Source organism: Postia placenta (genome assembly GCF_002117355.1).
Source record: "Postia placenta MAD-698-R-SB12 unplaced genomic scaffold POSPLAscaffold_2, whole genome shotgun sequence".
Classification (NCBI taxonomy): Eukaryota; Fungi; Basidiomycota; class Agaricomycetes; order Polyporales; family Adustoporiaceae; genus Rhodonia; species Rhodonia placenta.
This window is the reverse complement of record NW_020169833.1, coordinates 46,181-60,197: the sequence shown is the minus strand read 5'-3', so window position 1 is coordinate 60,197 and position 14,017 is coordinate 46,181. Positions and strand designations below refer to the sequence as shown.

Genomic DNA, 14,017 nt, shown 5'->3' with positions numbered 1-14,017 from the left:
CATGAGACAGAGGCGCGCCAGTAATCTCGATGGAAGTCTAGGTTGACGATGTAATTGAAGGACACGAAGTGAGACAGGGATCACAGGTATTGCCTCGTTACTCCATATAAAGTGCGAGAGCGAGCCTGTACACATCCGCTATTCATCTTCTTTGCTACGTCTTCAGATCATCCTCAACCTTCTCTCGCCGAGCGGAGGCATGAACAAACGCCTGATAGCGATCAAACAAAAATTCCGCAAGTCGCCTAGAAAATTGAGGGACATGAGGTAGGCCATGGATGCCGAATTCCCGCTCCCAGTGTCGTTGGAGCGAATTACATCTCATACCTTCTACAAGGACGGATCCTGCGCGCCCCGCTAGCTGCCACAGAGGTCCTCCGGCACCTCCACTCCTTGTGGTGGAGGAGAATGCGCTAGGACTCAAGTACGATGGCACGTGCGGTCTCGGTTTCAGATGAATAATACGCTCAGGTAGACGATCTCATGTCCCGTCCCAGCGTTCACTCCGCGTTGATGTCGCCTAGATGTCATCTTCACGAGACACAGACGACCGCATACATTAGAGGACGCCCTGCGGAATGGAGCACGAGATAAGGCCGGACTCATCTGTACGCCCGCACCATTGATGAACCGACTCTGGCGCTGTCTATGAGCATACCGTGATGGACACCACCCTGCAAATGTTTACAAGTATGTGTCACCCATCCTGTCCGTTGTCCTATGCATGTCGGCTCAAGGACACTCCCCACAGGAATATTCACGCGGAGGTTGGCTAAGCATCAGTGCCTCCAGGAGTGGAAATGGAATCTAGGAGGACGCGCCAAGACCACCCTACGATACAAGGCTAAAACGGACGCTCACGTATGATACATGCATGTATTCCAATTACGCACAACGATTGTATGCGTGCCGTAGTCACATAGCATTAAGCTGACCAGCTTCTATCAACACAGGGTGGTCACGTATTAGATCAGGGGTGAGTTGCATACAGCGGAAGGCTTTCAAGCCTTGACACTTATCAGACATTCAGTGGACGTGAGAAATGGTGGTCCACCGTCCGCGATGTGAAAGTTATATCTGTGACGCTTGATGTGCACTGCATAGCACCAGGCGCCCGGGCGAGCTGGTTCAGCCCTATGCGGTTCGCAGACCGCATGGTCCCCGCATTCATTCCTTTCTTCGAAATAGAATCATTGGTATTGCCGGCGTGTATCGTAACTACGAAGAGGGGCGAGCGCACCCGATTGTATAGAATTGAATCGCGACCTTGACTCCATGCCGCGGAAATCTGCTCTTATCAACTCGAGACACCCTGTATATAGGGTTGAGGCAGTACAATAAGGCTGTGGACGGATGTGGTGCGAATGCAGACCGCGCGTTTCTCGCAAGTACTCAGCTGTGATTGTGGTGGAAGTCTGAGTTGACAACTGACACGCAGGCGCCGCCTCGTTCCTCTGTCATATGAGCTGCAAAGAGGACGAGGCTCGACGAGGCTGCACGCGCCTGCTACGCATTTCTCCACTGCGTTCCAAGTCCTCTCCGACCTCCCCTCGCCGAGCACGAGCACTATGGAACACCTCCTGTCGAGGATCACGCCATTACGTCCCAAATCAGAAGGGAATCCATCATTTCAAGAGTCAGTGGTAAGATTGAAGGATTCTGGGGATTCAGATAAAGGAAATGGGGAACTCCAGTAAGTCTGTTCAAAAGCCCCGATCTCTGTGGTCGTCGAGGGAATCATCGTCTTATACCTCCTGCAAGGACAATGGTGGTGCCTATCTTCGTTCGGGACCTACTTCGCGACCGTCCACGGACTCCACTCGACGCCCAGACTACAATGAACGATACAAACAGGTACACAGCGGTGTCTGCACAGAATAATATAAGCTGGACTCACCTTCCACAGTATTACCACAGGCACAGTGCAGTCGGCCATGCGTCGGCCTCTTCCGCTAGAGGTCTGGTTGCTAGTTGTCGATGAGCTCGGTGCAGAATGCGAATACGATGCGCTGGAAGCGTGCGCAAAGGCCAGTGAAGGCTTGCTGAAGGAGAGAGCGGAGAGGTACATTCCAAAGGAGATGACATTCAGGACGCAGGAGGAGATTGCGAGCATCAGTGTGAGGCAGCGCTGGGCGGGACCAACGAAAGTGCGCATCGAGGGGGGAAGGCAGAGTGGAGAGCGGCTTCCGATTCCACACCTGATGACCTTTGCGTCGAGGCTGGCGGGAAAGTGGACCGACGTGAAGCACCTGACGATCGAGAGAGCGGAGTGGCGGGCGCAGGATCTCGATCTGCGTTCCCTCTCGCTCGATTTGGGACGCTGCAACAACATCGGAAACCTCCACCTTTATGATGTTGCGTTCCCCTCGGTCCTGACGTTCTGGCGCCTCGTATGCGCCATCCCAGACCTCCCCATGCTGTTTCTCCGTGACGTCAAGTTCGTGAAGACTGCCATCGACTTGAATGCGCGGACACTCTCAGCCTTCAGCGTACTATGCGCTACCGACATGGACGATATGCCGCGGCTCAATTCACCCGGCGTCGCAGCGCACTCCGCTGAGCTGCTTCAGATGATTGTACCGCAAACCCTGTCATCTATTCAGGCACCTCCATGGAGCAAGGTCGACAGTCTGGACTTGTGGGATGTCACGCTTCCGACAGCTGCTGCCTTTGCACGCTTGCTCTGTGACCTTCCTGCCCTCAATTGGCTCACCATCAACGGGCCATGCACGTTCTCGGAACATGGCTTCAACCCCAGTGATGTCCCTTTGCGCTCGGACATGCTATCGGGGTTGAGAGATGTTTCCTTGGGCAAGGACTTCTCCCTATTCTCTGATCCCCAGTCTGTGCATGACCTCGTCGACATCCTCATTCAATCTGGTGCCTGTCGCGGCCTGTACAAAATCACAGTTTGGCTGTCCCTTTCCTTGCGTGTAGCAACGAGCATAGATGTCTCCCTCAATAGACTCGTCAAGCAGGCTGGTCAATCACTAAGGAATATCTGTCTCGAAGTTCTCCCACAGGGCAACTTCCCGCTGTTCAACAAAGCATCCACACATGCAGCTCTGACCACAGGTGCGCCCCGCAGCATGGCTCTTTAAAGGTTGGCCACAGTAACACATTGTCCCTCTAGCTTGTTGCTTTGATGTCTCGGCGAATACACGTCTCGACCACATCGAATGTTTTGACAAAACTCATGAGGGCAGTTTATCGATTGCTCCTCTAGTGGAGCTCCTTCTTCAGGTTACATCACCAAATGTAGCTTTCATTAAGTTGACCTTTATAGTCGTAGACGATGCAGACCTCGCAAAGTTGTGCTCTGGCCTCTCACATCTTGATGCAGCTCTCCCCCGCTCTTCATTTACCAAGCTTAGATTTGTCGAGATAAACCTTCGTCCCACGAGTGAATCCACAAATATTCCCGAAGCTATGGTGAGGTCATGCTTACCAAAGCTGGATTCACGGTCGCGTCTATAGTGCGTACCTCCATGGCGTCCTCACTGCGGCTCTGACGGAAGTATCTTGTCCATAGCATTCATGTCTCACATATATGTCTTGAATAATGTCACGCGTACAGCCCTTCAAAGTCCTATTATCTGCTTTCTGCGCCGTCCCGTCTTTCGGTGGCATCCCGTCATTCCATCTCGGTACACCTTATCCGCCCACATGCGTCCTGCGATCACCCAGATGCCACGCCTTCAGGACGGCCCAGGACACATACAGTGCTCTCCCTCGAACGCGACCCCAGGCTAATGTTGGCCTCTACCGGTGCCGATTGACATACCTGGTCCATCTTCATTCCTCCGTCGTTTTGTGCAATAGGAGGCTCTGCGGGTCTGGTGCCAGCCATTGACACTCGTCGACCTGAGTGCGATCGGCCAGCGAGACCGTCGGTGGGCTCATGACCTCCCCTTGCGCTAATCTATCTTCACTGTTCAAGGACGTCTCGACACCACTCTCTACGCCCATGCGCGGGTGTGCGTTAATTCGCTTTCCCCTTGCTCCATCCTAGTGGGGGCGAGTTCAACTTTACTTAATCTCGTCAAAGGACGTTCCCGTACTTGAAAGTTTATTTGTCCCTCAGTTCCTCCCAAACGCGAAGCTTGGTGTGGTACCGCTACGGGCACCCGCACGCCCGGCCTGCGCGTTTCACTTACTGCGCTGCTTGTTGATGAGGCACTGCTTGTTCTCTGCTACTCTGCATGTCCTGTACGTACCACTACTCGCTCTCGCTCTCGCTTTTCGTTGTTCAGTGTGTGTAATGTGACTCGCTCCCCCGCTCTACCTGTTGCGCTCGTATGTGTTGTCTACTTTACTCAGCTATCGGTGCCCGTTATCTTGTTGTTTGTGATTGATAGACACCGCTCCCTGGACCATTATATCGTATGTACATATCTGTGGTACGCAATATCGACCCTTTGTCAATCGGGGAAGGTAGGATCAGTTCAGAACGTGCAGGATCAGGACCTGTGATTTTGAGCGTCGCGCAGCTCTAGGCGAGTGAGCAGACGAGGATATTGTGGGAAGTGCTACGCTGGAGCGCAGCGGCATAAACAACATCGAGGAGCGCCGCATCTACGTGTACTATGGCCACGATGACATAAGAGTGTTCGCTGGATCTGACAGAAAACGGTCGACGGCCAGCCGATCCCTCGCGCAGCCGGGAGAGGCCGGGTTAGGTTAGGAGTTCTTCGCGGCGAGCGTTTCGCCTCTTCGTCCTCTTCCTCTACCGTCGCGCGACGCTCGCGACACCCTCGACACTCCTGTCGTTCATTTCTGTTCCCCCCGCCATGCCCCTTTTGCCTGATGTCTGTGTTTTTCTTCTTTTGCGGTCGCATCTGTTGATCCTTTACTTCGAGTCCTTACTGCTGGTTATTTTCTGGCCCCGGCTGCTTCTGTGGTGTAATCTGTATCGCTGTTTTCTCCCTACTCATCCCTTGTGCGTGCGATTCCCGCGTTGAGCTGCCTACTCGTGAGCGAACCGCGCAGCAGGATCCCGCCCTCCCGGCGGCTCCTCTTGCTCCGCGTCCTATCCTGGCTAACGCCAGGGGTTCCCCTTCCACACAGCTCCCGAGTGCACCTTGCGCGGGCACCGCGTTCAGCGCCCCCCTGCGTCGACGAGGCTGGAGGGAGGTTCCCACGCTGTCTTTCGCATGGCGCAACAGGGCGCAACCGCCCACAGCGGCGAACATGCATGCGCCTGCCAGGACGGATATGGTGGCTCCCCCACAAGTTAGCATCGCCCTTTGCCATACTATCCTCGTATATCTTTGAATTCGTCAGCGCGCAGTGGATGCTCTCTTCGACAGCTATTTGGGTATACCCGATCTGTGCTGGGAAGATACTCAGGATGGCTCAGTTGCTCTGTGTGGTTGCTAAGCTTCTCGTTGCGCTCTCGCATCAGACATGTCATTTTACTCAAATCGGATCGTCATGGCCTCGAGAAGAGAACTGCAGATACTCGCAAATACACGCTCCTGATTGGATGAACACTTGCTGGAGGAGCGGGAGAATGGTGAAAAGCCATGCTGAGTGGCTGGAACGAGGTGCGTCTCGATGACATCCTTCGCTTTGCTCCGCTCACTGATAGCCTGCGTTTAAAGGCGAGTAGGATCCTCCGGTTCTTATGCGCGCGGGCGTGCGCAGTCTTGCTCTGTGCGCGGCGCGTGGTGGATCCTTGGCTCAAGACTCCGAGAACGCTTGACGCGCACCCGGCCTCTCTACCGTGGCGTGGGACCATGCAGGCTTTCAGTCGACGGGCATAGTGTCTGAGATTGCGTGGCACCCCGTAGCTCCCGCAGAGGGTCCTCGGTGCGCTGGCAGCTGGCCGACATATTATTGTCTCCATGAATATATCTGGTCACTGGAAAGTGCTTACGGTGTGGCGGGCATCTGCACATCCGTTGTCGTCTGTTCGTTATGGATGCTGGACGCGCTTGGCGTCGTGGTAATGATCCATGGGTTACCCGCCGTCAGCAGGACAGCGGTGACGATGTGGTACACTGAGAGGTCAACGAGCCCATGCCTCCGATGTCTCTAACCTGCTCTCGTGCGGCTTGATTCCGCCTTCCCCATTTCAGTCGTCAACGACCTTTGGCACCCCACCTGAAGAGCTTTGCGGCGCAGTAGCTCCTCCACGAACACTGGGCGCCGATCGCCGATTCATTGTTCCGCTGACTGCTACGCGCACCCAAGTGACTCGTGCCCCCCCCGTATGGCCCCGGAGATTCATGGCAGCTGGCTACGACCGTACGCATCACTCTGTGCTGGACGACAAGGACGGCCCGGAGGTCGGCTCTTATCTATCAGGTGCGAGTGTCCGCTCCGCGGACGTCGCAGAACGCGTTACATCTCCCTTCCAGTCTGCCTGCGATGCCTCGCGCTCTGCCCGAGTGATCTCGAGTTAGGGAACCTCGCAGCAAGTGGCGGACTTTATCTTTCATAAAGTATCGTGGCGCTATTTCAACAAAAGGTCTGGCCGACGCAATAACAAGCAAGGGTCGCATTCTGTCCTTCACTGGGACGCGTGCACCTTCAAGTAGCTTGCGTTAGAAACACTTGGTCAAGCCATGAACCAGGGTCCATCTCAGTTCGCACTTCTTGATGACAACGGTTTCCCCGCTTTGTGTGAGGCATTGCGGACGATTATGAGCTCAACAGAGAGCTTCATCTGGGGGTGATCATGAGGCGCCGCTTCGAAGACACGCTGCACAGAAATATTAGCATCAGGAGCTACGTATCAGGGCGTCTGCGAGCGCAAAGGGAGTGCAGAGAGACGCGCTGAAGCTACCCTGAGCATCAGCTGATATGGGGCTAGACAGCACGCTCTCGTACGACCTGTATTCCAGTTATGCTCAACTACATGTTACGTACAACAGGAAGCTTATGGGTCTTCGCAATGCAGAAGTCGTCTTCAGATGACATTGGTCAGTTCTGCAGAAGTGTTATCGACGACGCTGGATGTGTGTTGCCCAACATACAGTGATCAGATAAGCCGATTCAGTCCTCTGCAGTTCGCGGACCCAAGGCCTTCGCTGCGGTGCATGAGGATCAGGAGCGTCGCCAGCGTGTATCAGTATCACAGAGGACGAGCTCATTCCATTGGTGGAAGATTAGAGCGATCTTCTATGCCATGTTGCGCTAGTTGTGTTCGTCAGACACTTCCCTCCGCAACCTGTATACAAGGTTTGGGGGCACTGAACAGACGTGATGCGCATGTTCAGCACGTGTCCTCAGCTTCCTGGACCGCGCAGTGCGATGAGACGCCAGCGAAGGCGATGTAGAGATGAGGCACCGGTGATCGGAGTGGAAGTATGAGTTGAGGATTATGTTGATGGACACGATGTGGGCCGCAGGGACCGAGAGCACCGGCTTTATAACTATGTCAAATCTTCTGCAAGGAGGACGAGGCTGTGCGACTCTATCACGTCCTTTTCCTTCCCTCCTTGTCGAATACTCCTTGACGTCCTCTCGCGGAGCAGGACACGATAGACGGCCTGCAGCAATCAGCAAATCGCTCTGGACGTCGCGGAAGATATCAAGAGACATAGCGTGGGTCAGGGGAACAGAATTGTCCGCTCCTGTGTTCCTGAGGCAAACCATCATCTCATGTTTTCTACAGGGACGGCGGTACTGCCTTTGTTCTGTACCCACGTCGCGATTATTCAAGGCCTGCCAGATCTCTACTCGAGAGTCAACATCGGGGCTGCAATTAACAATAAAGCCAGGTGCATGGCAAGATCATCATACAGAAATGTCAGCTGCGCTTACCTAACTTACCTTGGACAGTACAATCACAGGCATAGTCCAAATAGCCATGCTCCGGACTCTTCCGCTGGAGATCTGGTTGCAGATCATCGAGGAGGCCGGTGCAGCAGGCGAATACGATGCGCTGGAAGCGTGCGCAAAGGCCAACCGTGGAGGCTTGCTGGAGGAGAGAGCGCAGAGGTGCATTCCAGACGAAATGACATTTAGGACGCAGGAGGACGTGGCAAGCATCAATATGAGGCAGCGCTGGAAGGGTCCAAAGGAAGTACGCATCGAAGGAGGGAGGCAGAGCGGTGAGCGGCGTCCCATTCCACACCTGGCGACATTCGCATCGAGGCTCGCAGGAAAGTGGACTAATGTCAAAGAGCTGACAATCGAGAGGGCGGAGTGGCGGGTCCATGATCTCGTTCTGCCTTCCCTCATACTCGATTTGGCCTGCCTCGGCATCGAACATCTTCGCCTCTATGACATCACCTTCCCAACGATCCTGACGTTTTGGCGCCTCGTCTGCGGCCTCCCAAACCTAGATACGCTTGGCCTCTGTGATGTCAAGTTCATGAAGGTCGAAGCCCCTGCGCTCTCGGCCTTGCGCCGTTCAAGTTCTGTGAATCCCTCCTCATTGCATCTCGGTGAACTCGACACCGAGCGACCTAGATCACCGACAACGTGCTCCGCTGTGCTGCTAGCGCAGACCATGACATGCTTCAAGAAACCTTCATGGGAACGTCTCTCCAGACTGCGTTTCCAGGATGTCAAGCTTCCGGCTGCTGCTGTCTTTGGACGCCTACTTGGCGCCCTTCCCGCCCTCCAACATCTCACCATCGACGGGCCATGCACTTTCTCGCAACAGGGCTTCGACCTTGCAGAGAGCGCTGTTCACCCTGAAACTACATCACAAATATGTACGCTCGAGCTGGGCAAGGACTTCTCGTTGTGCTCTGATGCCCAGTCTGTGCATCACCTCGTCGACATCCTCATCCAATCTGGTGCCATTCGCCGCCTGGGGTTCATCAAAGCTTGCTTGTCCCCGTCCTTGCATGTACCAACAAGCATAGATGTCGCTCTCAATAGACTTGTCACGCATGCTGGCGAGTCACTGAGAGAATTGACCCTCCAGGTACTCCCGCTGGACAGTATACCACTGTTCAAAGAAGCATACGTGTATGGAGCTCCGAGTACAGGTGCGCCCCGAAACATGGTTCTCGCCAGCGTCCCACAGTAACATATCGTCTCTCTAGCCTGTTGCTTTGATCTTTCGGCGAATACTCATCTCTTACGCCTTGTTTTCAACGTCGAAATTACCAATGAGGACAGTCCATCGGTTGTTCCTCTACTGGGGATTCTTCATCACGTCACATCAGTACACATGCTCGAACTGTTCTTTCATGTCGTGGTGAATGCAGACGTCGCAAAGCTGCAAACTGACCTTTCACTGCTCGATGCACCTCTCTTCGGAGAGGACTTCACAAGGCTGCAAGTGGAGATCAGACTTCCATACAGAAATAAATCTATGAACAGTGCAATAGCTACGGTCAGGTCGTGGTTTCCGAATTTACGTGCACGGCATGTTTTGTAGTGCGTACTCTTATGACATCCTCGGTGGTGTTTTGACACACATGTCTTGCTTATAGTGCTGCTGCGGAAAATCTATCAGGTAAATGCGCACGAAGCTCGGATTGGTAAAACCATCACTGACGACCGATGTCCGCAGGTAAATGGCGCCAGTTCTAGGCGTTCATTGCTCATGCTAGGCGGCGAAGGGCCTATCCACCGAAGTGCAATCCCACTGTATTCTGCATATACGTCCGGCAAACCCTCGCGCGTAAATCATTCAGATTTCTTCTCTACACTTATACCTTTTAACGGCATCGTCTGGCTCTATCGATCTCAACATACCATCCAACATTTGCACATGCCTGCTGCGGACAACCCAGACGCCACACCCTCAACACGCACCGGCGCCCACGCACCTTCCTTCTCAAATGCAACGCAAGCGAACATTAATGTTTAAAATTGCATCAATGACACACCTCATCCGTCACTGTCGGTCAGTCAGCGTCTTATGCGGTAGGGTCTGACACTGATTACCTGGTCGTCCTTGCTCTGAGCCTGAGCGTGGTCGGCCAGCGAGACAGTCGATGTGCTCATGACCTCTACTCACGCTGCTCGATCTTCGCTGTCCAAGAATGTCTCGATCCACCGTGTTAGGCGCACCCTACGTCGTCCGCGACGACACCATCCTGCCAAAGTATGACCCAGGGTGTACGCCAGCCCGATCCGCCCTCGCTCCATCCTACACTAGTGAAGGAACGTTTGATTTTGCCACAGAGCGATCTTATGCTCGTATGTTTTTCCGACCTGCAGATCCGCTCAGCGTCGATCCTTGATGTAGCTATCGCTATCATCGCGTGTATGACCAGATTACGCGCGATATGATGTCTGCTCGTTGCTGTGCTGTTGCTACTGTGGTTTTTCTTGTTCTCTGCTGGTACGCTCTGTAGGTGGTACTACCGTCTCGCTATTGCTATTTGTCCGTCTTCCGCTCTCACGTTCTATGTGTACTACAAACAGCTTCCGCGCTCTACTCGTCTCGCTTGGATGTATCATTTGCTCTGCCCAGCTATCAATGCTTGCTATCTCGTTGCTTTTACATGACAGACGCTGCTCATCGAGCCATTGAGTTGTAGTTGTATATCTGTCACAGGTAATCCTGACCACCTGTCTAGCGGTAAAAGTGGACTCCGAACGTGCAGCGCCGACCATAATTCACGATCCCAGGCATCATGCATATTTGAGTGAGTGAGGAAATGGGGGCGTCGTGTAAGGTGGAATTGTGATGCTTGGGATGCACTGGCGGAGACGCGGTCGAGGGAGAAGGCTGCGTCTTCGCATGCTCGGGCTATAACAATGCAAAATACGGGTGGCAGAGTAGCTGCTTGCAACCGCATCGAGTGATACAGCTGCGACCTCCGATTAGAGGACGTAAAGTCAAGATCATGATTGACACACAGTGCTGCACATCCGGAGCCTGAACCCCGCCGAGCAGGTGAGTGTATCGCCAGTCCCTGTGGCAGCATCATATGTCTGTGAATCGGTCGAATCGTCAACAAGACGGACCATGCACAATGGTCGGTTGCGCATCCACGCATACAATTTCGCCTCCGAACATCTCTCAGAGGACGGAAAATACCACATCGTATTCTATACACGCACTTCACCACTTCGCCGGCTGATACGTAAACATCCGGACTATCTCCCCTCATCTAGCACAACGCTCGGCAGGCGGGCACGCACAGGTTCATGCTCACACACCGAGATCGCGGCCCCCTTGACGTATCCAGTCCAGGTGCCGAACGTAGAAAATGCTACGGCTACTCATCCGCTGTCTTCAGGATCTGGGCATCTAGATGGTGATCAGTTCAACAGAGTGAGAGTCGATATTTGCAGATCGAATTCAAGACAAAGAAGTCTCCGCGGCACGTACACCCAATCAACGGTTCGCGATCGCACCCGATTGGCGTAGGGCATTGTATTCTAAGTCTTATAGCCTTTGTGTAAGAAACGGTAAGCATAGAAGAGTAGAGGACGTGGATCGGAAGCTCCAGGTGGAAGACTCCTCATGCGTGTGGCCGGCTCCGGGACGCGATGGAGGTGAGCATTGAGACTCGATACGTACATCTGCCAGTCCTTGCTCCGCGAGCTTACGCGCGTGTGACATGAGAAGGACTCTGCCGCTAGGCCGCCTTCGACGCACGCAGGGGTCACCGGGTTCTGCATTCTGTAGCGCCGTCAACAGCTTCTGTATTCTGACTGGAAGCACGCGCGTACCTGCCTCTTTTCCTGTCTTGTTTCGTTAGCTATGTTTGTCGATCTGCCGCCTGATAGCTGACAACAAATTGTCGACAGCTTCAGCATGGAGCGCGAGTGCGACACTCTGCTTAGTCGGAGACCATCCACATAGTATCAAGAGGCATCTGGCCAAGCAGGAACAAGTAGGGTGCCCAGAGCATGACGCATGATGCATGAAGGACGAGAATCACAATCACTGTTTGACGCGCACGATCGTCAACGAGCGCCCGGCGGTCCTCGCGGCCTCCTTATGACGACGGATATGCTTGCGCCTTCCAGAACTGGCACGAATGCGGTTGCTCCCCCTCGACCTCGGCGAGGCAGTCCTCACGGGCCTTTGAATGCGTCAACAGGCGCCTTCCGCTGACCTACCTATCTTTATGCCGCAGGGGAATGCGCGGGACCAGGACCCATGAGAGCGTTGCGCAGTCCCATGCGAGTGAGCGGACGGGGATATTGTAGGGGGTGCTGCGCATGGAGCGCAGCGGGAACAACAACGTCGAGGGCTACGTGTACTCTGGCCACGACGATGCAAGAGACGGGCAGCGAGATAGCTGCGTTCGAACGCGTGCAGCAGCTTCGCTCGAGGTGCTCTACGTCAGGATCAGGTGCCCCACAATGGTGCTGTCCGTGTAGCGTCCGTTCTTCATCCGAAGACCCAATCCGGACAGATAGCCCCGCACGACGACGGCGGAGCTGTACAGAGCGGTGGAGCTGGAGATTGGGGTGGCGCGCCGAATCGCAAGTCGTTCTGCCGGGCACAAAGGTCTGGCGTGCGTGGTCGGTTGTTGTCACGGCGTCTGCCATGCTCACGAGCTGGTCAAGTCACCGACACTGCTTGCGCACCCTCACGCCGTGCGACCGGATAGCCCATGATCGACGGAAATCCCGATAAAATAGTCACAAGCATGTGTCATCCGACGTAGGGCACCGACGGACATCAAACTAGGTTATAAAAATAAGATTAGAAATGAGAACGTTGTCGACATGACGAGGGTAATCGTGCACCAGAGTCAGCCTCGGAAGCGTGGCCGATACAGACCATTGGCGTATATAAGGTCCCACGCGAACATTTTTCGCAGGATGAAAGGATCCGTGAGAATTTCGTACCTGCAGGTCGGCACTGCGTGCTGTTAGACCCATTCCATCTCCCCTGACTCGCTGCGTCGTGGCACACCACATCGCTCGGCAGGCCGGCGCACACCATCCCACGCCTGCGAATATGCACATATTGCTGTGCGGACCTCGTGCGCGCAATGGCGCCGCAATGTCAGCCTTGCATACGGCATTCCCGGTTCCACTCGGGGAACTGGGCATGAAAGACGCGCCGTGGTGCCCTTGTTCTAGTCAGGCATGCGCAGCTAGAAACGGGACGGTTCTGCAGAGGCCAAATCAAGACCGCCGCAGACGACATCCACGGTGGCGATGCGGTGCAGTCCACAGAATGTCTCCGCGCGATTACAGGGCCGTCCGCGATGCGAAGGGTGGAAGGGAAGAGGACTAGGCAACTTATGGTCCGGAAACTCCAGTTCGAAGTGGCACGGTGTCCGATACAGTGAAGGTAGTCGTTGTGGCAGCTCTAAGAGCGGTGCAGTGGGTGTCGCGTCGAATCAATCGTACGTCAGCAGCAAGAGTGTAGAGCAGAACACAGGCGAGAGGCTGGCGGTGCATGGGTCCACTGCGCGATGACGTCGCGTTCGTTTGCTATATTCGCCGATCGTCAAACAAGTAACCAGGAGAGTGCCCAGAGTATGACGCATGACGCATGACGTACATCGGTCATGGCTGTCAGCAAGCGCCCAGCGATCCTTGCAGCCTTGCGCTTTCCACCACTGCCACCAATGCGGTGACCTCTGCGAAACAGTCCTCACAAGCCTTTGGATACGTCAACGGGCGCTTTTCGCTGGCCATATTCACGTTTACCGCGCAGGGAGCTCAGGACTGACAAAGTCACTTCCGATCCATCTTATGACGACGTGCAATATTGACTGGCCCTTTTATCCTGTTGAGGAGCTAATCGAGCTTCAATCTCGAACTCGTCTTGTCTTCTCGTGCTCTCGGTACTCAGTCTCGTGGACGTGGACATCTAAGCCGCCCAGAAGGACTGGACTTTACCGATTGCACGGTGTGGCAACGAACAAGCGGATTAGGACTACTTGCGCTCACTGACATGCTACATCAATGACCGTCGCAAAAGCCAAGGGATGGAGTCTTGTGCTGACGGGCAACAACATGATGCGTCTCGGCTGTGTCTACTTCGACATGTAGAATCTGTATTGTCCACTATGCGCGACGCGTAAGCCATGCTCGCCTGTGTGGAGATAGTCTTCCCTGACATACATGAGGAATAAAACTCGCAATGGAGGACTTGCCCTTGCTCGCTTCCATTGACTCACATGTG

At 54.4% G+C, this 14,017-nt stretch overlaps 2 protein-coding genes across 2 annotated transcripts; both read left to right on the top strand.

Moving 5' to 3' along the window:
- Positions 1-662: 662 nt before the first annotated feature.
- On the top strand, positions 663-3,374 carry POSPLADRAFT_1132735 (hypothetical protein; the record flags this gene model as incomplete). Its single annotated transcript, XM_024484248.1, has 8 exons — positions 663-690; positions 752-861; positions 954-976; positions 1,007-1,141; positions 1,439-1,693; positions 1,907-3,075; positions 3,134-3,311; positions 3,344-3,374. The coding sequence occupies 8 exons, from the start codon at positions 663-665 to the stop codon at positions 3,372-3,374; spliced, it is 1,929 nt and encodes a 642-aa protein (XP_024342497.1).
- A 2,545-nt stretch (positions 3,375-5,919) lies between these two features.
- Positions 5,920-9,164, top strand: POSPLADRAFT_1133551 (hypothetical protein; the record flags this gene model as incomplete). Its single annotated transcript, XM_024484362.1, has 6 exons — positions 5,920-5,997; positions 6,081-6,309; positions 6,879-6,962; positions 7,622-7,727; positions 7,789-8,948; positions 9,082-9,164. 6 exons carry the CDS (start codon positions 5,920-5,922, stop codon positions 9,162-9,164), a joined length of 1,740 nt encoding a protein of 579 aa, XP_024342496.1.
- Between the last annotated feature and the right edge of the window lie 4,853 nt (positions 9,165-14,017).